This window comes from Sebastes umbrosus, chromosome 2 (assembly GCF_015220745.1).
Source record: "Sebastes umbrosus isolate fSebUmb1 chromosome 2, fSebUmb1.pri, whole genome shotgun sequence".
Classification (NCBI taxonomy): Eukaryota; Metazoa; Chordata; class Actinopteri; order Perciformes; family Sebastidae; genus Sebastes; species Sebastes umbrosus.
The window spans coordinates 14209971-14235021 of NC_051270.1; the positions used below are offsets into that span (position 1 = coordinate 14209971).

At 42.2% G+C, this 25051-nt stretch overlaps 1 protein-coding gene across 7 annotated transcripts in view; it reads left to right on the forward strand.

Annotated features, from left to right (window-relative positions):
* Positions 1–25051, forward strand: part of znf710b (zinc finger protein 710b) — a 51061-nt gene that overhangs the window by 24222 nt on the left and 1788 nt on the right. For 5 of the 7 annotated variants that reach the window (XM_037757729.1, XM_037757701.1, XM_037757709.1 and 2 more), the window contains exons 2-4: positions 17454–19025; positions 22862–23053; positions 23412–23583. In XM_037757729.1, coding sequence (XP_037613657.1) covers positions 17496–19025; positions 22862–23053; positions 23412–23583 — 1894 coding nt within the window. In that variant the 5' untranslated portion in view covers positions 17454–17495. Of the gene's footprint in view, positions 1–14017; positions 14682–15651; positions 15657–17453; positions 19026–22861; positions 23054–23411; positions 23584–25051 lie in introns of those variants that run through there. The other 2 variants (XM_037757699.1, XM_037757721.1) reach the window with 2 other exon arrangements.

A 25051-nucleotide genomic window follows, 5' to 3' on the forward strand; every position in this document is an offset into this window, starting at 1 on the left:
AGCAAATGTTAGCATGCTAACACGTTAAATGAAGATGTTTAATATAGCTGTTTAGCTCAGAGCAGCGTATTCACAGAGCTGCTAACATGGCTGTAGTCCCTTAGTCTTGTTATTTATACAAGTTGTGTTCATATAACTGGCAAAATAGCTGTCTCTGTTTGCTGCTGTTAAATAAGTGAAGTATTTGAAAAATACCACTATAAAATGACTGTTTTAGTACATAATATTCTGCTTCATGAAGTCAGTGTTTGCAGAAGGAGTTTTTAATAGACAACTCCAGTATGTAATGCTTATTAGGTGCGAGTCATGCCTGTCAGTTTTGGTTTCGCTGCTGGACTGGCTAAATGCTGTCCTCGCCAGCTTTTACTGTGTGAAGTTGTTACTAGTTGTCTGGTGAGTCGCTTTGTCAGTCAGTCCTCCCCAATCCTGCCAAATTCTCTGTGTGAAAAACCTTAGCTGTTGAACTTGTTTTGCAGCAGTTTAACGGGACGTGATATCGTACAATCTGTTAATTATTTTATAGTTGAAATTATTAGTAGTACAAAATTGGAGTATTTCTGTTCTCGTGTGTAAAGACGACTGTTTTCATCTCATCGTTTGCTCATTTTTGTCTCTTTTTCAACCTGATTGCATCCTGATTATTAGCCTCTGTACTACGTCATGATCAGACCATAACAATAATGGTATTGTGTGTTCAGTCACATAACCACATTCAGTGTTGGCCTTCAGCCTTTATGTCTCCGCGAGCCTCTGTTCACTTAGCTAACTACCACTTTCCTGCATAGTGCAGAGCTGTGGCCTAGTTCATGCCCTCTTGAATGTAATTTTAGCTGTGTGTGTGTGTATGTGTGTGTGTGTTTGAGTGTGTTTGAGTGCATGCATTGTGTGTATGTGTTTTGTCTCCTTCTCTTATCGTCTCTGTTTCCCGTCCTCTCTGTCCTCTCACACTGTTCCTGTGTCTGTCTCCGTCAGTGATGAGGCTTTTGTCATGACACTGTGCATCACACTAGTGATGCTGGGGGGTAGTTACCTCAGTAGTTTTACAGTTTGTGATGTATGTTCAGCTGAGCTGCACCTCTATGTGTGGACGGGCGGGGTTATTCTCGAGGGAGTCGGAGACAGTACAGCCATTTTACAGTGTTGCTTTGATTGACGCCTGGTGTTGCTCAGTCATTACTGCTGATGTCGGGTTTACGCTGAGGCTGTGAATGGGTGAAAAGTAGCCGTACTGGAGAATTGGACAATGAAGTTGCTAGTTAAATGTCTTTTTTTAAAGATTAAAACGAGCATGAGGCCTTCTAGATTCAATTTTGTGGCACATAAGGAATACTCAGAGGGCAAAACTCGGGAAGAATTAATTACCAGTTTGTACCAGTAACAGTGTGACCATCACATAGTCCTCCAGAGTGCACTTTATTTTTACACTGTAAAATTTCCCATTCAGTGTAGGGCTGCACGATTATGGCCAAAATGCCAATCACGATTATTTTTGATCAATATTGATATCACAACTATTCATTGATTTTAGCGACATGTTTTTATTGCACTTTCACATTAAAATAAACAGAGCACTGTTTTCACTTCCACGCTGTGTTACATTCCTGCTAATGTACACACGATGCACGATGTTCGAAAAAAAACTGACATTGCAATATTTTTTTTCTGCTATATATATATTGCTATATGAAAAAATACAGTGATTTCACCCTACCCCTTTGTTAGCTACATTTTAAAGTGCACTTTAAAATTAGCAATAATAAGAGCTAGATAAACATATTTATGCTCTTAATTTAATCATAAACACATTTGTTGTATAGATAATATCTATAACCCAGAGTGAAGCCAAAACATCTCAATCACCGGCTGGTGGCTGGCTGTTAGTTTAGGAAGCGCTGGATGTGATATGCAACAGAGTTTTCTATCAACAGAACGTGCATTTTAAATGTCAGTATCGCAGACGATCATGTTCCTTTTAATTGTGGGAAGCCAAAATTGTGATCGCGATTAATATTCGATAAATTGTGCAGCCCTAATTCAGTGTGTATCTTGGTTACAAAAAGTCTAGGGGACCATATTGTTTGTTTATGTTATGTATTTTATTTTACTGTTGGCCAACATGTAATTTTTGATTTTTGAAACTCTCAAATATCAGCATCAGCCTCAAAAATCCAGATCTGGTCAAGCTATAATAGATAGATATTATGGCTGCCTTTAAGGAGTTAAGACAGTTTATTATAATGTATTATTCATTTTTGTTAAAAAAAAAAAAAAAGAACATAATGACCAAGCCATCAGATCCTAGAATAAAAATAAGTAGTAAACAAGCATATCCACCCCAGTAATGTCTTCACAACTTGGCTCAGTGCATCCAGTCCTCTGACGGTGCTGCCGGGTTCACTCAGTGTGCAAGACGCTGAGAATCAGCTGTGATGATGGAGCTTGCAGCACAACAAATAGATTCACATTGAGCAGACATTTAATCCAAAAGATGCTGCGAGGTGTCGAATTTCTTAGAATCTAGGCTGATGGTAGATAGATTAAATCTCACTATACAAATATTCTATGGGAGTAGGGCAACATTTCCATTTGAAGCCTCAAGTGTCTGAACTGCTTGTCAGATGTTCGAATAGCTTCGGAAACCGGATTAGTGGGACTTTGTATCTAATTGTGACTATTTTGACCGATATTGCAATTGCGATATTAGAGGGAATCATTATTTTTACATCATTATTCTCATTTTCATTGCAAAACATATAAAAATTATTATGATGTGATTTTTTGCGGTAATCTGTACCAAACAAAGATGTTGGCTGTGGCCAGCTGTGCGGAAGTGAGAAAGGACCCATGATTTGAACTTTTCTGTCTAGCTCTCTTCTTAAAATTAGTTAACAATACACACTTTTCATGTGAACAACTGACTGTAACACAATGAGTGTCTTCGCGGAGAGACTGTCTGAAAATGTGCATATTTATCACCGCATTTAAACGATATTGCGTCTCCCCCTTCTCTGTGACGGCCGGCTTTTGGACACTAGTACAAACCGGATTAGCATCGTCTCAAAAGACTTGACGAATGGACTGTAATGGACCAACTACTTTGCATGCAGCAGTGGTGAAACTGTTAGCTGTTAGTGTCATTTCAGATCAAATGGTTAAGATCTTTCGGCTTATTTTCTGAATTCCTCAGTGTTGCATTATGGGATTATTTGACTTCATGTAAATAAAGTCATTAATCTATTTATACTTAAGAACATATTTATTATTTTATATTACACAGAACCAATAGGCGTTTGTCTGCTGTTTATTTTGAGGCCCTGTGACAGCTGTCTGTTCTGTTGCCAGGCTGTACCTGAGAGCCTTAAACAGATAAACTTGATGATGAACAAAATGAATCCTCCCGTATATGACTGCACCATTCAATTAAGGCCAAATGCTGAGCAGGGAAACCAAACTTTTAATTTCAGCAAATGTCCATCCTGCTGAAGTGTCCTTGAGCAAGACACTAAATCTCCATCTCGTCTCTGGGGGCGCTGTTGTGCAGCTGATCTGCAACTGGTGAAGAACAAGTGAAAAGAGAATTTCCCTCCAGGGATCAATACAGCACCAGAACATTAATCCTGTAGCTTAAATGTACTTTTTAAAGGGCAATATTGTGCTTTTTATGTCCCAGATCTGTAAGAGAGAAACTGGTTGGGGGGAAGAACAGCAATGAAGTGGAGTGGTGGGGAAAAGATAAGAAGGAAGTGATGAAAAAGGGAGGGAAGGGGGTGTATCCATGGAAACATGAGGAGAGAGTGATGGGAGAGAGGAGGAGAAAAAAGTCCTGAAGTTTGAAACTGTTAGTTACAAAGCGTTGGAACAAAATGGTATAGGCCCACAGCAGCATTTAATGGAGCAGCCGAGCCAACGTTTATTGAGACTTTAAATTGTCTTTTCTCATAATCCCACTCAAAGTGATTTTGTTTGAGAGCTTCGTGCCTTGACATTTTATTATGCTGTTGTAAGTGAATTTGTAACATAAGGGTGAAACATGGTAGGAATGAAATGAAATCTGGGGCCGATATTTAAACGCTGTTAGGTCAGTTTGGATTGATGTCCTCGTAAATACTAAACACAAACAGACTCATCTCCCCGAACATTCGCATCTACATGAAAAGAGTTTGTAAATTTAAACGGTGTGTGTGAATCCCATAAGTCTGTTTTTCACTCACATTTAAGGAGAGCAAAGATGAGACGTGAGCAGGAACAGCTAACACACCATGTGTTTGGGAATTCAGGACTTTACTCCCAAAGGACAGCTCTTCATAAATATATTATACTGTATACTTGCCTCAAGCGCTGCAAATAGGCTACCTTAAATCTGTCTTTACACCTGCTTTGATGGCAAATTCATAGACGGCAGTTTGGATCAAAACTTATATTCAAGGCATATAAACCTATCAGTGTTTAATTTGTTTTTCTTTCTTGCCCCCAACCCCCAATAGCAAATAAGAAAATATATGAATGAGTAGCACAAGTAAGCGAGCTCTTCCAGCTCTCTGCCCTGATTCTGTAGACTTCATTGTTTTTCTTTAATCCAGGGGAAGTTCAAGAAATGAGTGAGAGGCTTATTGGTCACTGAACTGCAGTTCGACCCGTGTCCAGCGGTGCTCGACCCCTCCGTGCTCACCGCGTCGATTCTACAGTTTGAAACGGCTATTTTCTGTGCCAGAGAGCTGCTGTTGATGTTGGCTGCATGTAAGGAGGACGCTTCCTCCCTTCACAGTGCTGATTAGTGTCAGATCCAGCATGCTGTTATTATTGTTTGTATGGGTTTACATTGAAATTCTAGGGGGTCAAATATGTTGAAGTACTGTGTTTGACTTTCAAATAGTTGTTAGTTGTCGCTTTTAGGGCTTAGAATATTAACAGAAATGTACATTTAATGTCTTCGTACTCGTAGTCATTAATTTTAAATGAGTGCTCGGAGATGGGGAGCAACATTTGGGAGAGATATAAAGATGGGTGACAAATAAAAGGAAATAAACATCTCCAGAACGGCGTCAGTGCTCTCTAAAACGTTGCACCAAAATCTCCCGTAGGTGTTCAAATGGGTTGAGATCTGGGGACTGTGAAAACATATGATTCACACCAAGGATGTGACGGTGAGGAAATTTTCCCACCGGTTAATAAACTTGTGACAACACCAGTGTTACAGATTACACTGGACATTTTACAAGAAAAGACGGCACTCAATATATGTAGAGATTTTACTTTGATCTTTACCTTTTCCAGACGAGCTTTCGCTGCGAGGCTGCCGGTTTCCACCTTATGCTGAGACTCTGTATGGAATAGACACTTTCACTTTTCGATTGTAGCGTCCGTCGCCCGACTATGTATTGATAACATGCCGCTAAAACGCCAAAATGAAAAGCAAAACAACAGTGGGGGCGGTGAGCAAGTAATGTAATCGGTGTGTGCCCGACCACCGTGTAACACCGACTACCGCGGCAAGCCCAATTCACACACATCATACTCACCAAACCATTCAGTGACCCGTCGAGTCCTGTATGCATCTGCATTTGTTACAGTCCTCCGCTAATTTATTCAGATTTTTCCTTTAATTTTTCCTGTCTGTATGAACTTTATTATCAGGGTTCAGCTATTCCTGAACTGTCATTTCAACCCATTATAATGTGAGTGTGTCAAAGTGCACAACCTTGAATTGCCCCGTAACTATTAATGGTGGTGAACACTAGAGTCCAATATTTAATTACAAGTATTTACTATAACTATAAATAGTACATGAGTATACTGTAGCTACATCTCTTTAGCAACCACCTCTATTAACCTGCTATATTATGACTATAAGCAATGCCATACCTACTTAAGCAGAGTTCGCTTCACTAATGTTTCACAAGTTTTTTATTTTTGTGTGTGTGTACATTGTGTGAAAAGTGTCCTTTTAAATGTAACCACAAGGGCAAAAAGGAAAAAACCTCGTTCTTTTTAAATTGGACAAAATGTGAGATTACAATATAAAGTGCATCGTGGCTAATTTGCTGTTGTTGGTAGCCTAAGACTGAAACTGTAAAAGTAGGTCCTAAATGTGTTACAATATGCAAAAGGTTTGAAAACAAAAAAGTCAACTACTCTGTTAAGTAACTGCTGACGAGTTATTTCATCTTATGCCTTTGTTGGCACTAGTGCTTTGAGGTCAGCTCAGTGTGTCAGGACCTGCTCACCTTTCAGCACGGTCACTTTTGGAGGTGGGCAAGCAGCTATTGTTGCTGTTGGGCTCTCTGGCCCATTAGAAGAACTGACAAAAGTTTCTCAACACATATTATTAGAGTTTTAGCTGGAAACATAGCGCTGCTGACACAGTATCATATTGGTATCATGTTGTTTTTTGTGTTCTAGTATCCAAATGAATAATCCAAATATATTTCTGGCCCCTGGGAAGTCAGATCTTCTTCTGTATTCTCCTGCGCTTCCTGTGTCCGATGAAGGCGTGAAATGACAATGTGTTATACATTCCTACTCTAATGTTATCTGTCTTCCTTAAACCTGCAGTGGGCTGAATATTTTTAGCATCATTGGGCAAAAATTCCACAATAACTTTTCAGCATATTGTAATTCAAGTGTTCTGAGAGATAACTAGACTTCTGCACCTCCTCATGGCTGTTTTCAGGCTTTAAAAAAAATCTAGCCCGTGATGGGAGACTTTGACCAATCACAGGTCATTTCAGAGAGAGAGAGCGTTCCTATTGGCTGTGCTCCGGCTGGTGGGTGGTGCTTGGTATTTCCTCAACTGATCTCAACATGGCTGCCGGGTCACAAACTTTCTCATTTTACAGCTAAACAGTACACTACAAGATGTTTCTGAAAACATTTGAGGTGAGAAATAGGCATTACAGTAACAGAATATTGATTCGTATTTGATCAGCGCTGCCTAGTTTGACCGTTTGATCAGAGTTTGCGAGTGATTGACAGCTGCTCAGAGACAGCAGACTCCAGCTCGGCTCTGATTGGTTGTTTTCCTCCAGTCTGTGAAATCTTGTAGATGCCATTAGGAGCACAGAGGAAACATTTTTTTTTTTCAGATTACCTGTCTCATGCACTACTGTCAGGATATAGTGACCGTTTTATAAAAATAACTCTTTTTTTTAATATTTGCTCCAATTCTACTCACTGCAGCTTTATTGATATCACATGAATTTTAAATGTCGGCACATATTGCACCTAATCAACCAGTGTTTCCACAGTACATCATTTACACTCATGCAGTGGTATCATAATGTTTTTGATGAGGATAAGTTAAATTGAGTTATTAAAGAATTGATGCGCCGATCCACAGTACTCTCTTTTTACCTAATTGCTGTGGTGCTAAAAACTGCCCTGCAATGACTGAATGAATGTAATGTAATAGAGGAAACACTGTATTATGATTACAATGACAAAGACAACTTTGTCAGCCGCTTTCTGAGGATATCATCTGCGATGTCCATCACAAATAAGCATCCTCAAATCTGTTTAGAAATCATAGAACAAAGATGCTCCTTATGACTCCAGACTTGCCTGAGAATTATCACGTTTTTAAGTTTTCAACACTATCAACATAATCCAGTTATGGTTGTCTCTACATGCATGAGTACATTGCATACATGAACTGCTAATAGCTAATTCGGCATACTTTTAATGTGGCAGTTTGCCGAAATTTTTAACAAATATAGACCCAAAACAGATGAGAGGACTCAAATCGTGGCCCACAACGTACTTTATTGAATCCATAGCAACCGGGACGAGACGAGGGGGGTTGATTTTGTCTGGGGGGGGGGGGCTTTTGAAAACCTCCATTATACAGGATACCAATATAGCTGTGATATGATCAAATCAGCTGATATATCAGTTGTACTCTACTATTAAGCATCTTAGCAGTTGAGAATGATAAATTTGGGCCTTTTAGGAAGGCCCAGCTTCCCTTCTGTGACCACATCACTATACACCTGAATGGAGCTGTTTTCACCCTACAATGATTAACATGGGTGATTACAGCTGATGCTGGTTTATTTTAATGTTACTGGTTGTGTGTGTGTATTTATATTACAGAGAGAGGACTTCTAAGAACCAACAATACCACTCTTCTTCTTCTTCTTCTTCTTCTTCTTCTTCTTCTTCTTCTCCTTCTTTTGCTGCAGCCATGTTTGTGAAACCACAAAATAGAGCGCGAGAGGTTTTGTGCTCTCTTTCTCCCTCCCTCGTTCCCCATTTTTTTTGCTCCCTCTTTCTGTTTTTCTCTCTTCCCCTCCCCCTCTTTCTGTTCCTCTTTCCTCCTCTCTCCCTCTTTCATTCTCCCTCCCTCCCTCCCTCGCTCGCTCCCTCCCTCCCTCCCTCGCTCGCTCCCTCCCTCCCTCCCTCTTTTTTCCTCTCTTGCTCTAGGTTTCCATCATGCTTTACCCCTCCCTCTCCTCTCTCTTTTTGCTGTTCTCTCTCTCTCTTTCTTTCTCTCTTCCTCTCTCACGTTGCACACTGCCCCTCCCTCCCTCTCTCTGTCTTGCTCTCACGTTGCTCCCTGCCCCATCTCTCTCTCTCTCTCTCTCTCCCTCCCTCTTTTTTTCTGTCTGTCTCTCTCTCTTTCTCTTGCTTCTCTTGCTCTCCCTCTACATCCTCCCCTCCCCCACTGCTGCCTCTCATTTTCTGTCTCTCCTCTCCTCTCCTCTCCTCTCTCACTCCACCATTTCACTTACTCACACCCTCACTCACTCGCTCACTCACTCCCCCTCCCATCCCTGTTCTCTTTATCTCCTCCCCTCCCTCCCCCTTCAATCCCTCTTTCATTCCATGCAATCATCTGTTCTCTCTCTCTCTCTCTCTCTTTCTGCTTCCTCTATTACGCCCCCATTTTGTCCTCTGCCGTTTCCCTTTCTCTCTCTTTCCTCCATGTTCTCTCTATCCTGTTGTTTACCACACTCCCCCGTGACATTTATGATACAAACTTTATTAAAAAAAACTGTTTTCTATCACATAAATAATAAATATGTTAGGAGTAGAAACTGATAATTCTACAATAAAAGCGATATCTTGACTAAAAGCTCCCCATCACTACATATTTGTTTCTTATATAGCCCGTCCATCTGTGGTGCTCTTTACTCTCCTCCGTTATTTACATTAACCCAAATATATAACTGCCTTCCTCCTGTAACAATCGGCCCCAGAACTAGCCGAATACACCAACATGGTGGTTACTTCTGTTTGTCTATGTTCAACAAGTGGCTAACACGCCGGGCTACAAAACAACCACAAATGACAGTCATCGTCCTTGCAGGAATGTAAACTAGATGAACCAGGTGACTGCCTCACCTCTCAGGTTCACAGACAGGATGGCCTCATAAACGGAGCTGTTCCTTCTGCACAGCTGGAAGCTCGCTGAGGTTTTTACTGTGGGTAAAATGCAAGTGTTGCTGCTACAGGGCTGGGTAGGATTTGAAATTGTTTCAGTACAATAGAGATGCAAAGTGAGTTATTTCAGGCATGTCTGTTCCCGGAAGTTAAAGTCCCATTCATGTTTCCCAAAGACAATGTTAGGTGTTATCTGGTTGTTTCTTTGATAAAAAGTTGAGAAGTGCCAGAATGTAACTACGACTCCCAGGGTGCATTTTGGCAAGAAACATCCAATCACAGAGCTAAAGGTTATGCTTTTGAGAAAACTGATTTAACAATCTTTTGTTTCAATCATTTCACTTTTTAGTTGTATTTATTACAAGGCGTTGTTGAATACTCGATTCTGATTGGTCTGTTGCTGTGGCCGCAGTTCTGATCTCGGACCCTGGCGGACTGTTTTTGTGTGAAATTATTGATTTCTGAAGTAAATAGCCATGTAATAAGCGGGATAATATACAGCTAGTGGGTCATTGTTTTGTAATAAACCCCTTCAGGGCGATACAAGACCCTTCCGCTTTGCGTCTGCCGGGGTGCTGCATCGCCGTGTCGACACTTGCTGCCAACTTTTGGAGGTTGACCCTATTTCAGTCCGTATCAAAATATATTGAGGATTGTACCCATCCCCAGTTCTGTCCTTGCTGTTAGAGTGGTACCTTTTACAAATTAGGGCCGGAACTAACAATTATTAATAATAATTTTATGAAATTGTATAAAATGCCCCTCACACTTTTCACTTTCACCTTTGAGATGCCTAATGACTTTGAATCAGAAGTTCTGGATGCACTGCTTACATGGATGCCTGTAAAGATAGCTATGGCTAAGGATGCACCGATCCGACTTTTACAGTCCCGATACCAATAGCAATACCTGGGCTTTGGGTATCGGCTGATACCGAGAACCGATCCGATACCAGTGTTTAATCAATAAGCTGTATGCATCACTGTGTGGAAGTGACCCGGAATGTTTCTTTTATGTGTAAAGCAACATCAAGCTTGACTTAAACATTGCTTTCCTAACTTTGTAAAACAAAATGTAGCAAATAAATACATAGATATACATTTACTGAATTGTTATTTATTAGTAAAATAATAAATCGTGCACCAGCAACTTGATAAAAGATCTTAACAGGAATTACAATTCAAGTGTGAAGCAACAAATTGGTCAAAACTTAGAAATAACTAAAAAAATTCCAGCATATAATGTATATATGTAGTGTATAAATATATGAATTTAATAGATCTGCCCCATTTTCGGTATCGGTGTATCCCTAGCTATGGCCAAACTGTTTTTCAGCCAGCTCTGTCCCACCTCAGTGTCTTTTTTATCCTGATATATCCGGAACAAATCTGGATACAGTGGAGACAGACAGCAGTTTACACCTGGCATCTGAATGTATCTCAAGCAGCCATGTTTGTTCAGATTTCACTTTCTCATTTGATTTCATCAGTGGGATACTAAACATAAAAAAAACACACATTTTGCCCTTGACCATACGGCTAGAAAAGAGGTTTGCAGTGGCTGGTGGGTGCCTTGCATCAGATGCAGACTTTGTAAATTTGCCCCAAGGTTTTTGGCATGTGAAAATCTATCTATTTGGCATGTGCTACTGTGCATTGAGACATGTGTACCTGTATGTGTCTGTACACATATGTAGTTATGTTATTGGATCCAAAATTGTCTTTTATTTCTTTTGGGTGAAATCTTGCTAGTTTACCAAGCCGTCCTCCTCTGATCACATCACATTTTTAAGATGCTGAGTTTGTGACCCAAGAGAGGGGGAGTTCTTCTAGTTGAAAAATGTAAGTCACACCCGCTGGCATGTAGCGTATCTGCACTGAAGAATGGTCTGTTTAGTTTCCTGTTAATGGAAACATGTATCTCTCTGATCATAGGCAACCATCAATTTAAAGAAAGCAGGAACTTTTTGCTACAGTAAGGCAAAAGTTTGAATAATTTAAGATAAATTAAGTGGCAGTTTTGCCCCTATCACATTATGGGATGTGCATAATATTGTAAAATCAAGCTAACCTTTTATTTTTTTTGTACAGACTATATGCAGTTGAAGCACCTTGTGCTGTTTTGTGCTTGACTGGGTTGTGATTGACAGGAGGTGGGCTGGCGGTAGCATAACCACAGAGAGCGTTAACTATTTGTGGAAAGTTTTATTTTGTAGATGAAAACATGGAAATCAGTGAAGCTGGAAGTAGAGCGGAGACACCCCCACTTGTCACGTCTCAGCTCATGCAGTGTTTCTCAATTTCCATATGAAACAGTGAGAGATACTAAGTTTAAAATGTATGTTTTTATAGTTATTAACCTTCTGATGCAGCTTTGTGACATGACTATCAGCTGGTCCTCCACACCGAGACAATGGGAAAATAAGAAGAAGGTATGACAATTTTAATGAGTGATAATTTGTTCGAATATGCAGAGATCTGGGGTCAAAAACTTGTGATTCTATTAGACGGGACCCACCAACATTACTGCTGCAAAACAGCCACAAATTTATTGCTAAGAAAAGATTTCCCCCAAATTCTTGAGTGCATCTTATATTCATGATATCCAGGCGTTGTTTTAGAAACACGTTACCAGCGTAGTCCACAGATACAAAGTGTAAAAGAAACACCTCTACTGCTAATTCTGAAGGGTTTCTAAGTTATTAAAAACATATGCTGATTTTTTTCTTGAGTAATTGATTAAATGTTTAGTTTATAAAATGTAAGAAAATGACAAAACATTTCATATCATTTTTCCTAGAGCCCAAGTTCCAAGAATCGATCAATCAAGTAATCAACAGATGGTTTTAGCTCTAATTCTAATTTAGAAAACCTATATAATGTATTTAGTCAGTAAATAAACATTTTTCTTTTATTTTTCTTCATTTTGAGCAGTAATCATATACATGTGTGACATTCTCAGGATTTACATTTCATTCCTTAGTAATTGTAAATGAACGCTTTCTAGACTAGAAGTTTCTGTCATCTTTTTCACATTTTGATTCGATCCTTCCAATCAGATCCTTGGTTTCTCAAAGTGATCAGTTGTGTCTAGGGCTGTCAATCGATTAAAATATTTAATCGCGATTAATCGAATGATTGTCCACGATTAATCACAAATTAATCCAAAAAAAAAATTCCATTCAAAATGTTCCTTAAAGGGAAATTTGTCAAGTATTTAATACTCTTATCAACATGGGAGTGGACAAATATGCTTGCTTTATGCAAACATATGTATATATTTGTTATTGGAAATCAATTAACAACACAAAACAATGACAAATATTGTCCAGAAACCCTCACAGCTACTGCATTTAGCATAGCAAATATGCTCAAATCATAACTTAGCAAACTCAAGCCCAACAGGCAACAACAGCTGTCAGTGTGTCAGTGTGCTGACTTGACTATGACTTGCCCCAAACTGCATGTGATTATCATAAAGTGGGCATGCCTGTAAATAATATCTTGAGGTCAGAGGTCAAAGGACCCCTTTGAAAATGGCCATGTTTTTTCCTCACCAAAATTGAGCGCACGTTTGAAGCGTTATTTAACCTGGAATCAGATAATTTAGACTTTTCTTTTTTCTTTCTAAAAGAATTACTCAAACCGATAAATCGTTAATCAAAATAGTTGGCGATTAATTTAACAGTTTATAACTAATTGATTAATCTTTGCAGCTCTAAACATGTTGTAGAGAAAACACACCTTCAACTTAAACTCATTTATAATGCACACCAGCATCTACAATTACAATCAACTGTCCATTCACTCTTAGCAGCTTCCATTGACTCGTATCGTCTCAGGAAATTCAACACATTTTCAGGACTCCTCACATGTGTTGACACCAATCAAAGTATTTCTTTGCAAAATGCATACAAGACATCTTGAATGTAGCTTTAACATACTTTTATTAATTTCTTGGGAGGAAGTTGTCGGTCAGTCTTTTGATTCCCGTTTTCTCATTTGCCGCCATAGTTTGCAGCTTTTGTATTGTCTCAGTTTCATCATTGGCCGGATGTTCATGACCTTTTCTGGACTCCCAGGCCACCGTTGGCACCGTCTCACAGCTCCGCGGTTATCTCACCTCTCCACGCTTCCCCAATTTTGCAGGTAGTGAGACGTGAAAAGACATTAAAAGTTCTTCACACTCGAACCTTTGACATGTTTCCTGAGGTGTCAATCAGCGGCCCAATTTGTATGTGTGTGTGTGTGTGTGTGATTGAGGCAAGGAGAGCGGTACACGTTGGCCTGTTTGCTGCATCATTAAGAGTAGCACAATACCTTTTATTCTCTCTCTTTACTCTCATTTTATCTGTTTCTCTCCCTCCATCCATCTTCCATTTCTTATTCTTTTACCGCATTCTGCTCCACTCTTCCCATCCCCCTCCGTCTCTCTCTCTCTCTCTCTCTTTCTGTCTCTCCCCTCCCCTCTCTTTTCCTTCAGTATTCTTCCCTTCCACTCCCTCTTCCTCTCTTTCTCCATCTTCTCTCTCTCTCTCATCCATTCGCTCATCTCCTTGTCAGTCACCTTCCATGTCTCTCTCTCTCTCTCTCTCTCTCTCTCTCTCTTTCTCTCTCTCCCTATCACACACTTGCATCCAAGTCTGTGCATGAAACAATCTTCCAACACTTTTCCGTACTCATAAACCATACTTGATAAATGAGAGAGTGAAAGATACAAAGGCGCAGAGAGAGAGACACAGAGAGAGAGAATGAGGATACACAGAAAAGGAGTCGGCAATAGATGGAGCTACAGGAATAAACAGATAAAGGAAGAGAGACAGACAGGGATAGGCAGAAACAAAGACAAAGAATGACAGACGGGGATGGAAGAAAGGAGCGAGAGAGTGAGGCGAGAGCCAGCCTGGTGGAGCCACAATTTCAGACTGATATGATTTTATTTTTGTAGTTGTTGGTGGTGGTGGTGGTGTGTGTGTTTCTTGTGACTTTGAGGTGACTTAGCTCATTTATCATCACACTATCAAGGAACCTCGTGTGATATATGAGCTGTGCATTTTTTGTTTTTAAACCTACTGGCCTCATGCTGATCTGTTGGAAGAATGTTTGTTTGTGTCTGTGTTCGAGTCAAACTGTGTTGAAGAAGAAGAAGAAGAAGAAGAGGGTTTGGAGGCGGGCAATGTAAGCCCCGCCTCTCCTCATCCCTCACGTATAAATAGGAGGCAAACGTAGCCTGTTCTCACTCAACACTCGCACTGAAGAATGAGATCCTTAAAGCACCTGAAACCTCACAGCAAGAGGAGCGTGGTGAGTTCACTGGCTGTCACTCATGTAGCATGTTAAGTGGTAGTTTAGGTTGATCTGAGAGACAGACGGGATAGAAAGCTGCCTTCAGAGATGCTTTGTAGGTTTTTCTTTGTTTTTAAAGTTGCCATTTTTTGCAGATTTTCTTATTTCTCACTAATTGAGAATTGTGTCTGGTGTTAACTCCATTCACCCCCCTTTTCAACTCCTCTTTTTCTCTCGCTCACTTCACAATTTTTTTTATCTTTCATTCTGTCTGGCATTCATTTTGTCATTTTCTTTCTCCTTCTGTCTCCTGGTTGCTCACTGCATCTCCCTCCCTCCCTCTCTCTCTCTCTCTCTCTCTCTCTCTCTCTCTCTCTCTCTGTCTCTACATATCTTTCTTTCTCTTTCTTCCTCTTGCTCTCTTTTGACTGCTGCCTTACACTCACCCTCTCACTCTTTCACTCTCCCCCTCCCTCTCCAGTCTCTCTCTCTCACTCTCTCTGTCTCACAGCCTTCCTCCTCTCCTCCTCCTCCTCCCCCCTATCCCTCTTCTCCTTATCTCTCCTTCACTCTCCCTCTACCTTTCATTTTCTCTTTTTTTCCCTCTCCCCCTCCCCTCCACTAGACTCATGCCTGCTCTAAGCTCTCTCTCCTCCCTCCCTCTCTCTCTCTCTCTCTCTCTCTCTCTATCTCTCTCTCTGTCTCTGCTGTTTCCTCTCCCCCCCTCTGTTCTCTCTCTCTCTGCTCTCCTCTGTTTTCCTCTCCTGCTTTTTCATTCTTTTTTTGAAATTTTTCTTCCTCTTTTCCCCCTCTTGTACTTGAATTTGTGTGTAGATCAGTAGGCCATCTAATCCCCCACAACACACACACACACACACACACACACACACACATACCATACATGGCTAGCACTCTGGATTAGGATGGTGTCTCATAGTTCCTGTGTCTCAGTCACTAGATCTAAAGATTTGCCTTTGGACAGTTTGGATTCAGGTTGACTTCTTGTCCCAGAAACATTGATTTTTGATGAGGTTCATCTTTGTAGGAGGAAATGTTCTGTATTTTTTGTGTATCCTTCGCAGTGATGCAAGAAAGGGCTCCTAAGAATAAAAACATCGGTTTCTCTCCGTCTCTTTCTCCCTCTATCTCTCTCGACAACCGACTCAACTCTGATTGGATGATGAGCCTCGACACATTTTTGTCCTTATTGGATCACTTTTTGATGAAGGACACATTCTCGTTTGAGGACAGTGTGCTGTAGTTTGGCTCCTGCCAAATTACTGTCATTACGTTTCTGCCTTAGTTTAGATTGTAGACCATTTGGGTTTAGACTAAGAGTCCTTCATTGACAAGTGGGCGCTGTTTTCAAGTTATCAAGATTAAGCAACGTTGAGTTCTCAATTAACCTAACCTGCATGTCTTTGGACTGCAAACTGGAGAAAACCCACGCTAACACGGGGAGAACATGCAAACTCCACACAGAAGGGCCCCAAGCCGGGTTTGAACCTGCACCTTGCTGTGAGGTGGCAGTGCTAACCAAATCCGGCTGTGTGTGTAGTGTGCATGTTCTCCCTGTGTTAGCGTGGGTTTTCTCCGGTTTGCAGTCCAAAGACATGCAGGTTAGGTTAATTGTTGACTCTAAATTGCCCGTAGGTGTGAATGTGAGTGTGAATTGTTGTGTGTCTCGATGTGTCAGCCCTGTGATAGTCTGGCGACCAGTCCAGGGTGAACCCCGCCTTCGACCAATGTCAGCTGGGATCAGCTCCATCCCCTCCCACGACACTGAACAGGATAAGTGGTTACAGATAATTGATTGAACTGAAACAACAAACAGACCTTTACCCAAACTTAAGACGATGACAGAGAAAAAAAGTAGAGGTGTGAACGCACTCAAGACACATTGAGGACGCATTGAGATCCGATCTTTCAGACCACATTCAGAGGTGGTCTGGGCCATTATGGCCACATTCTTTTAGCAGTGTGTACGCAAATGTGTCCTGGGCCACATTAAGGACCGCCTACTCAACTGACATCCCGTTTGGATCTGCGGGAACACTGGAAACGGCCTCTGTGCTCTACTGTATTCTGTCTGTACAACTGTATTTTATTAAAATATATCTTATCTATAGGCTACATATCTACAGACTTTCAGACTGGGCAAGGGAAGTGCATTATTATCATCATCATACTGTCGGACATGTGTCATGCTTTTGTTCCAGTGTTTAGCACGGAGCTGACACCCGTCCACCCGCTTGCTCTCTCTCATCCCCGGCTCTCTGAAGCTCTGTACCCCGCTGTTGTCTGGCGTAGGCAGCGATGCCGGCGGCACTGAGGTCCCCAGGGGCCGCCTATACAATAACCTTTTATTTGATGTCAATAAAACATACCCAAATACACGATTATGTAGGATATTACTACTGACATTCATGTAATATTACGTCACAACGTCTGCAGCCATGTGTTTACTACGTGTTTATTTGCATATAGAGCGGGGAAGTGAGATCCGCTCACACGTAGCCACTCAAGACGCATGTGGAGACGCATTCTAATGACAGGTGTGAACAGACGTACTTAAAGATGTCCACTTATGATCAGATCACTCAGGATGCATGTTAATACCAGGTCTGACCAGGGCCTTAATTTCATTTATTTTACTCCCACGATACCGCCCAGTAGAATGAGTCATAACAAACTCAATTTGCTGACTATATCCCTATAGACGGATATACTGTATATTTGATAATTGCTTCCTTGCAATGCTAATGTCTGGTGTGTCTCTTTCTGTTCCAGGAGGAGGCGAGCCGGCGCCTGGGTAGATGTGAGCCCAAGGTAATGGCCAGGCTGGTGGACATAGGCACACAGACAGATCCAGTAGTCGTGCTGTCCCTGGCCCAGGCTGCCGTGCTAGGTCTCATCTCCCAGAATGAAGTGTTTGGCGCTACCATTGCACCCAACGGCTTCTACACCGGCGAACCCAAAGAGTCCCCTGCGCCGCCAGTAGAGGGAGTCGACTACGAGTACGCAGACCAGCTTATCGGAGCCAACGGAGATTACCTAGGAGAAAACTTGGGAGAAGACGGACAGATGCAACCCAGCTGCAGTCAGAGGAGGTGGCAGCAGGGGCCCCCTCAACACCCGGACACGAAGATGGTTGGCCCCGATCGTCACAGCCTCCAAGGCGGTGACGTGTCCTCATCCCACGTGAAAGGGGAAGTGGTGAACTCTGGGATGTCCTCCTGTGTCCACATGCTTAACAATTTGGCTCCCAGAGGTGGTTTAGTCCAAGTGGATCCGGCCGCCCTCAGAGCCGCCAACAAGAGCTGTACAGAGTGTGAGCGGGAAGCCACCAACGTGCCGCAAGCCAACACACACGTTCACCCTCCTCCCCCCCAGGTGGGCCACAGAGGAGGGGAGCAGAGCCACAGAGGACTGCAGGGCCAGCGCCCCATGGGTGGCCACGGTCGAGGTGGCAGAGAGGACGAAGACGAGGTCGAACACCAGGGGAACAACATGATGAAGCCCACACAGCAGGAAGAAGCCATCAGCAGCTACTTCCAGACCAGTGAGGTGGGCAGCTATGATTCGGCGGAGATGAGCATGGCGAGCGAGTACGAAGACAGCAGCCAGAACATGATGTGGACAGATGGGAATGCAGGAGCGCAGCATCAGCAGCCCCCGCACCCCCAGCCTCCTCGCCGGCACGGCGGCCGCAGAGTGGACCGGCTAGATATCAACATCCAGATCGATGAATCGTACTGTGTCGATGTGGGAGACGGTCTGAAACGCTGGAAATGCCGCATGTGTGACAAATCGTACACCTCCAAGTACAACCTGGTCACGCACATCCTGGGCCACAATGGCATCAAACCGCACGCATGTCCACATTGCGGGAAACTCTTCAAGCAGCCCAGTCACCTTCAGACCCACCTGCTGACCCACCAAGGCACGCGGCCCCACAAGTGCACCGTCTGCAAGAAGGGCTTCACCCAGACGAGCCACCTGAAGCGTCACATGCTCCAACACACCGACGTCAAGCCCTACAGCTGCCGCTTCTGCCGCCGCGGTTTCGCGTACCCCAGCGAGCTGCGAGCCCACGAGGTGAAGCACGAGCGCGGACGCTGCCACGTCTGCTCGCAGTGCGGCATGGAGTTCCCCACCTACGCGCACCTCAAACGCCACCAGACCAGCCACCAGGGCCCCCACACCTTCCAGTGCACCGAGTGCAACAAGTCGTTCGCCTACCGTAGCCAGCTGCAGAACCACCTCCTGAAGCACCAGAGCCCGAGGCCTTACACCTGCTCCCAGTGCGGCCTGGAATTTGTGCAGCTCCACCACCTACGTCAGCACTCGCTCACTCATAAGGTACTGACACTTCCTCTCCCACCCAGACTTCCTGACTGCTCCGGTTACAGACACACTATACACATCACCTGCATAGATAATTAGATTGTTAATGGGTTTTCTTTTGTCATGTAAAAGAAAATGAGAGTAGAGAGCAAAAGCACACAGACAGGGAAGCTACAACACTTCTGTTCATCTTCTGTCCTTTACCCACTGAGATCTGGGTGAAGTAGGCAGGTAAGAGCACTTACCCTGGCAGGCATCCATGCTCTGTACTCTTGATGTCCTTTTGTGTCTTTGTCAGACTTTTGCTTTGTCTAAAACTTCCATGGGATTTCTGAGGTCAGAATAGTAGAAACAGCAAAATGTACCATACCAAGGACACACTTTGCTACAAGTTTTTTTTCCATCCATATAAGGCTTTTATTATTTTAGTGCTAACAAGTCTGGATTAGGACCGTTAATTGCATGCAGTCACTGTAACTATAGTTAATCACCCATTCTCTATTCAATAGAGCAAGCTCCAGGATGTGTGTCCTGGGTAGGGATGTCACAGTGGGGAAATGTTCCCACCTGTTAATAAACATACTATAAATATACGGCTTACACCGGACATTTTACAAGAAAAAGTGACGCTCAATATATGTAGGGCGTTTACTTTGATCAATAACGTTGGTAGGGCTGACCCAAATGCTTCGAGGCTTCGACCGTTGCCATGGTAATCGACCTCCAAATCAATATTTAAATGCTTTTTTTATACAAGTATGTAATAATAAAGTATAAATCCCCAAATAGCCCATGAAATACGGAATAATCCCTCAATTCATATACAACATTAATTATGATTAGTTATTCTCAGACAGAAATTGCTGTTTGTTGTGTGTAGAGGTGCGTGTGTATACAGTAGTGTGGCAGTGGCACTGTCTCTGGCACTGAAACGGGGGAGATGCAGACAGACAGAAGAACATGTCAGCCTGCTGCGCTGTGCCGGCCGAAGCTTCGAATACCTTTGAACATTTCTCACCGAAGCTTCAAAGCCCAAAGAAATGGTATTCGGGACAGCCTCTCCGGTCGAGCTTTCACCTGGCGCCGCTGCGCCACGCACACCTGTTGTGACCGCTCCGTCCTCCGCACGACGATTTCCTCATTAATGTCCTGGTTCCCTTATAGCATTGGGTTTAAATCCAAAATATTGCCAAATGGGCGCTTTTGCTTTTCACTTTGACACCAAATCATTGTCATGCCATTGTCTTGTCTGTCAACTCTCTTTCGTCCCATTTGTGTGAAATCTGACACCTGCTCCTCTGTGCTGAGGCTCCATAACGGAGCAGACACTTCCACTTTTGGTTTGTAGTGTCCGTCGTCCGACTATGTATTGATAACACGGCACTGATACACGAAAATTAACAAAATGGGTTTTATTTCTATAAAAAAAAAGCAAAACAACGTATGCCTGACCACCGCGTAACACCGGTAACACTAACTACTGTGGCAAGCCTAGTCCTGGGGAGAACTGAGTTTAGCTTTGAAAGAGGTTTGTTCATGTTAACAAATAAGACAACAGATCTGTTGTAAGATAATTCTCCTGTGAGCTTTAAAAAAACATCCCTTTCACTTACAAATATGTTTTAATTAAGGAACTGAGGAGTAGAAATGATATGTTTGTCACAAACATTCCTCACTCAACAGCGCTTGTTATTTCATCTTTTGAATGAGGCGTTTTTTGGCCAGACTTTTGCTCCACACAGATAGATGGAGCAATGGATAGTGTCTCTACTAGAAATCACACACAGTGACAAATGAAAATGCTGAATTCCTGAGGATTTACCTAAATTTGATTACTTTCAGGGGAACAAAAAGCCTAAGCCACACTCATCATGGAAATGAGAGAGCAGTCTCAGCGGAGAGACTGTTATCTTTTGTATGTGAGCCTGCCGTCTGGCCACTGCTCCCCCTGGTGGACGGCAGCAACACAACACATGTGTTGTGCAGACAGGGGTGGTGGAGGGGGGGGCTGACAGTCTGCCAGATTTGTGTGCTTATACAAACACCATCTCTCGACCCACTGGTGACCTGTAATACAAATTTGTTTTTCTCTGAAACCAGAACCCAGTTATTCAGAGACCCACTTGTTTGTGTGCTGACACTGACTGCACAGTGAACGGTGCAGCAGCACATTCATTTAGACAAGCCTCAAGGCCTCAGATGTCGTGCATTGTCTGCTCTTGTGACCTGCTTCTCGATGTTTATACATTTCCTGTCGCATGTGGTTGAGAATATTACAGCAACAGAATAAGGACGCAAGGGCGTTTATTTCCCTCTACTGTGGTAAATTTCTTTTGGTACACCCAAAATGGCTGCTGTGGATTTTGATATGGTCAAGCAAATGAGCAACATCTCACAGTAGGATGTTAATATCATCACGTGGAAATGTTCAACTGACATCCCAGACAAACGGTTGCTTTGCCATCATAGCCCTCTGCTCTTCCCTGTCCCTGTTCACCTGTCGTTTTGTGGATGACATTAGATATCAAAGGGATGGTTTGGGTGTTTTGAAGTGGAGTTGTATGAGGTACTTATCCATAGTCGGTGTATTACTCACAGTAGATGATGGTCGGCACGACCCCCAGCTTTGACAAACAGACATGAGTACCGACACGGGAGCTCTGCTGTGGACAGGGGCTGCAGCAAAACATATTTTGTCAATATCCGTTTTAGTGTACACTATATTTACAGAGTTTTCACCGCTTTATCTCGCCGTCAGACGGCCCTTTCCGATAGGGAACTGAACTGAAAGTGAAACTTATCTGTGCTCTCTTTAAAGCAGCCAGACTTCATTGGCAAAAACAGTATAGATAAGTTTCACTTTCAATTCCGTTCCTCGTTGGAAAATATCCTAAATATAGCGTACACTTACAAGGATATCAATCTTTTTTTTAGGTGGGCCTTTCTTTTAGGTGGCTAAAATATGTTTTTCTGCCGGCCCCGTCCACAGCAGTACATTACTTTGCTCCTGTGTTGGTACTTCTGTCTGTTTCTCCAAGCTGGGGGGCGTGCCGACCGTCATCTACTTTAAGTCATACACTGACTATGGATAAGTACCTCCTCATACAACCCCATTTCAAAACAGTAGCAGTTACAGTAGCACAAATTAGAGAGTGGAGTCATTGTTCCAGAGATATAAGAACCATGTTGATGGGACATTCTTTCTATATTGGTGATATAACATGAAAAAAGTTCATATTAATCTTTTGGAACTACAGTTCCCATGATGCTACAACATTTGTAGACTACATTTTGTTTACATTTTGGAAATTGGCATTATAAAAAAATGACCGAATCCCGTTCCTGTTTGCGATATGCTCATGGATGTGCAGAAGATGATCACTGGATTACTTTGACAATGAAGAAAACTTAAAAAACATGATGATTCTCAGGGATGTTCTGCAGTCATGAGGGGAGCGTCTTTTGATGATTTCTAAGCTGATTAATGAACATCGGAGACCGAGATATTCTCGGAAAGTGTAAGTCGCGCTGAATCTGTCATCATGTCTGTGTGTTATGACTCAAAACAAGGAGTGCGATTTTTGACACTCATTGAAACAATCTGGCGTGTCTTAATTGCCTCCATGAGTTGTGTGCCACTGCCGCTGCCGCTGCTCCAACTGCTGACTCTGTTGACAAGCGGGCCAATTCAGCAGCCAAACGATAAATAGCATCCCGTTGTTCTCAGAACACCAGCATGCATCTGTTCCTTTCACTTCGCACAGTATTTCCCCTCAAAAACCTTTAAAAATTGCTAGTACACATGGCTATATTTGAGTGATTAACCCTTTCCTTCTGTTTGGACTGTGCAGGGGATGAAGGGCCACAAGTGTGACGTGTGTTCCCGGGAGTTCACCCTGTCTGCCAACCTGAAGAGGCACATGCTCATCCACAACAGCGTCAGACCCTTCCAGTGTCACGTCTGCTTCAAGAGCTTCATCCAGAAACAGACCCTCAAGACCCACATGATCGTCCACCTGCCTGTGAAGCCATTCAAGTGCAAGGTGACTACTTGAACTTGATTGAAAGAGATAATATTCTGGGTGATAGCACCAAGTGTATGATTTTCTAACTGATTGTAGTGTGAAATTAGATGTGATGGTGCATTTTGAGTTCAGTTCAATTTAATGTAACAGGATTATGTGAAGAGGAGAAATTTCATAAGGATAATACACTTTGATATCAGTGGTTTTGCTACAAGGAAATTCACATTTAAAATCCAACTATAAGCTTTGAGGCAACCGTCATCAGGCAGGATGTTTCATCACTAAATACCATCTATCTACAAGCTACTTTGACGTATATCTTTTAAATTAGTATATGTCTGTGTTCATCAATGTCAAAAAAAAATTTTTTTTCCAGGTATGTGGCAAGTCTTTCAACAGAATGTACAACCTGCTGGGCCACATGCATCTCCATGCTGGCAGTAAGCCCTTCAAGTGTCCTTACTGCACCAGCAAGTTCAACCTGAAGGGAAACCTCAGCAGGCACATGAAGGTCAAACACGGAATGGATGTTTCACCTGAAGGACAAGGTGAGGCCCGCTGCACATGTTATTGCACATTATTTCCTTTGACCTCTGATCATAAACCTGCTACTGGCCTCATCCGACAGCCAAGTCAAAGCTAGTCTAAAAACTTGCCCACAAATATAAGCAATTAAAGCAGCAGTGGGTAGAAATGGAGCAAATATGATTTAAAAAAAAGTTGTTTTTATAAAACGGTCACTATATCCTGACAGTAGTGCATGAGACAGGTATTCTGAAAAAAATCATGTACCTCTGTGTCCTCCGGTGCTCCTAACAGCATCTGCAAGATTTCACAGACCGGAGGAAAACAACCAATCAGAGCCGAGCTGGAGTCTTGCCATCTATGAGCAGCTGTCAATCACTCGCAAACTCCGATCAAACAGTCAAACTAGGCAGTGCTGATCAAATATGAAACAATATTCTTTTACTGTAATGCCTATTTCTCACCTCAAATGTTTTCAGAAACATCTTGTAGTGTACTGTTCAGCTGTAAAATGAGAAAGTTTGTGCCCTGGCAGCCATGTTGAGATCAGTTGAGGAAATACCAAGCACCGCCCACCAGCCGGAGCACAGCCAATAGGAACGCTCTCTCTCTCTGAAATGACCTGTAATTGTCCAAAGTCTCCCGTCTCGGGCTAGATGTTTTAAAGCCTGAAAACAGAGCTATGAGGAGGTGCAGAAGTCTAGTTTTCTCTCAGACCACTTGAATTACAATATGATGAAAGGTTATTATGGAATTTTTGCCCAATGATGCCAGAAATATACTGCCTACTGCCACTTTAACATTGTTTTGAAGTAATATTTGATAGTAACAGGCCATTAGTGTTCACAGCCTGAATGTCAATATCCTTGGACCCCGTCATACTCAACCAAAGCCAGTTTCATAATATGCACTATTATTATTTTTCTCAGACACCATGCAAGAAGAGCAAACTTTTTTTTTTTTTAAATTGTCTTTTGCAGATAAATCAGTGTCATTTTTAAGGATTCATTCCAAAGGCTCTCTTTTGCTGCATTTATGTATTGCGTTATCAACTTTCTCTTGCTTGTTTTTGCTTTTTCACTTTTTTTTCATGATTACTGCAACATGAAGTATGGTAGGAATGTCTTAAGGGGCCTGAAAGCCTATTTCCTCAATCAGCTTTTTACTATGTGGATGAAAAGATGATGTCATGCAGAATTTATCAACATTTTGAATCAGATGACAGTTATGGGATTGCCTTCTTATGGTGATCAAACATCAAATTTCACCCGCACAGTTCTGGTGAAGCAGGTTAGCTGAGTTGTTGAGTGGTAGACTCTCACTTAAAGTGACCTTTGGACCCATTTTTAAATCATGCATTTCTATTGGTACAGAGAAATACTTTGAAATCAAAATTTCAGGGGCTTTAAACTGAGGAAAAAAAACTGTAATCATATTTAAAAATCAGAGGTTTTGTAGCACAATCAACATGAAATTAATAAATCCTTAATG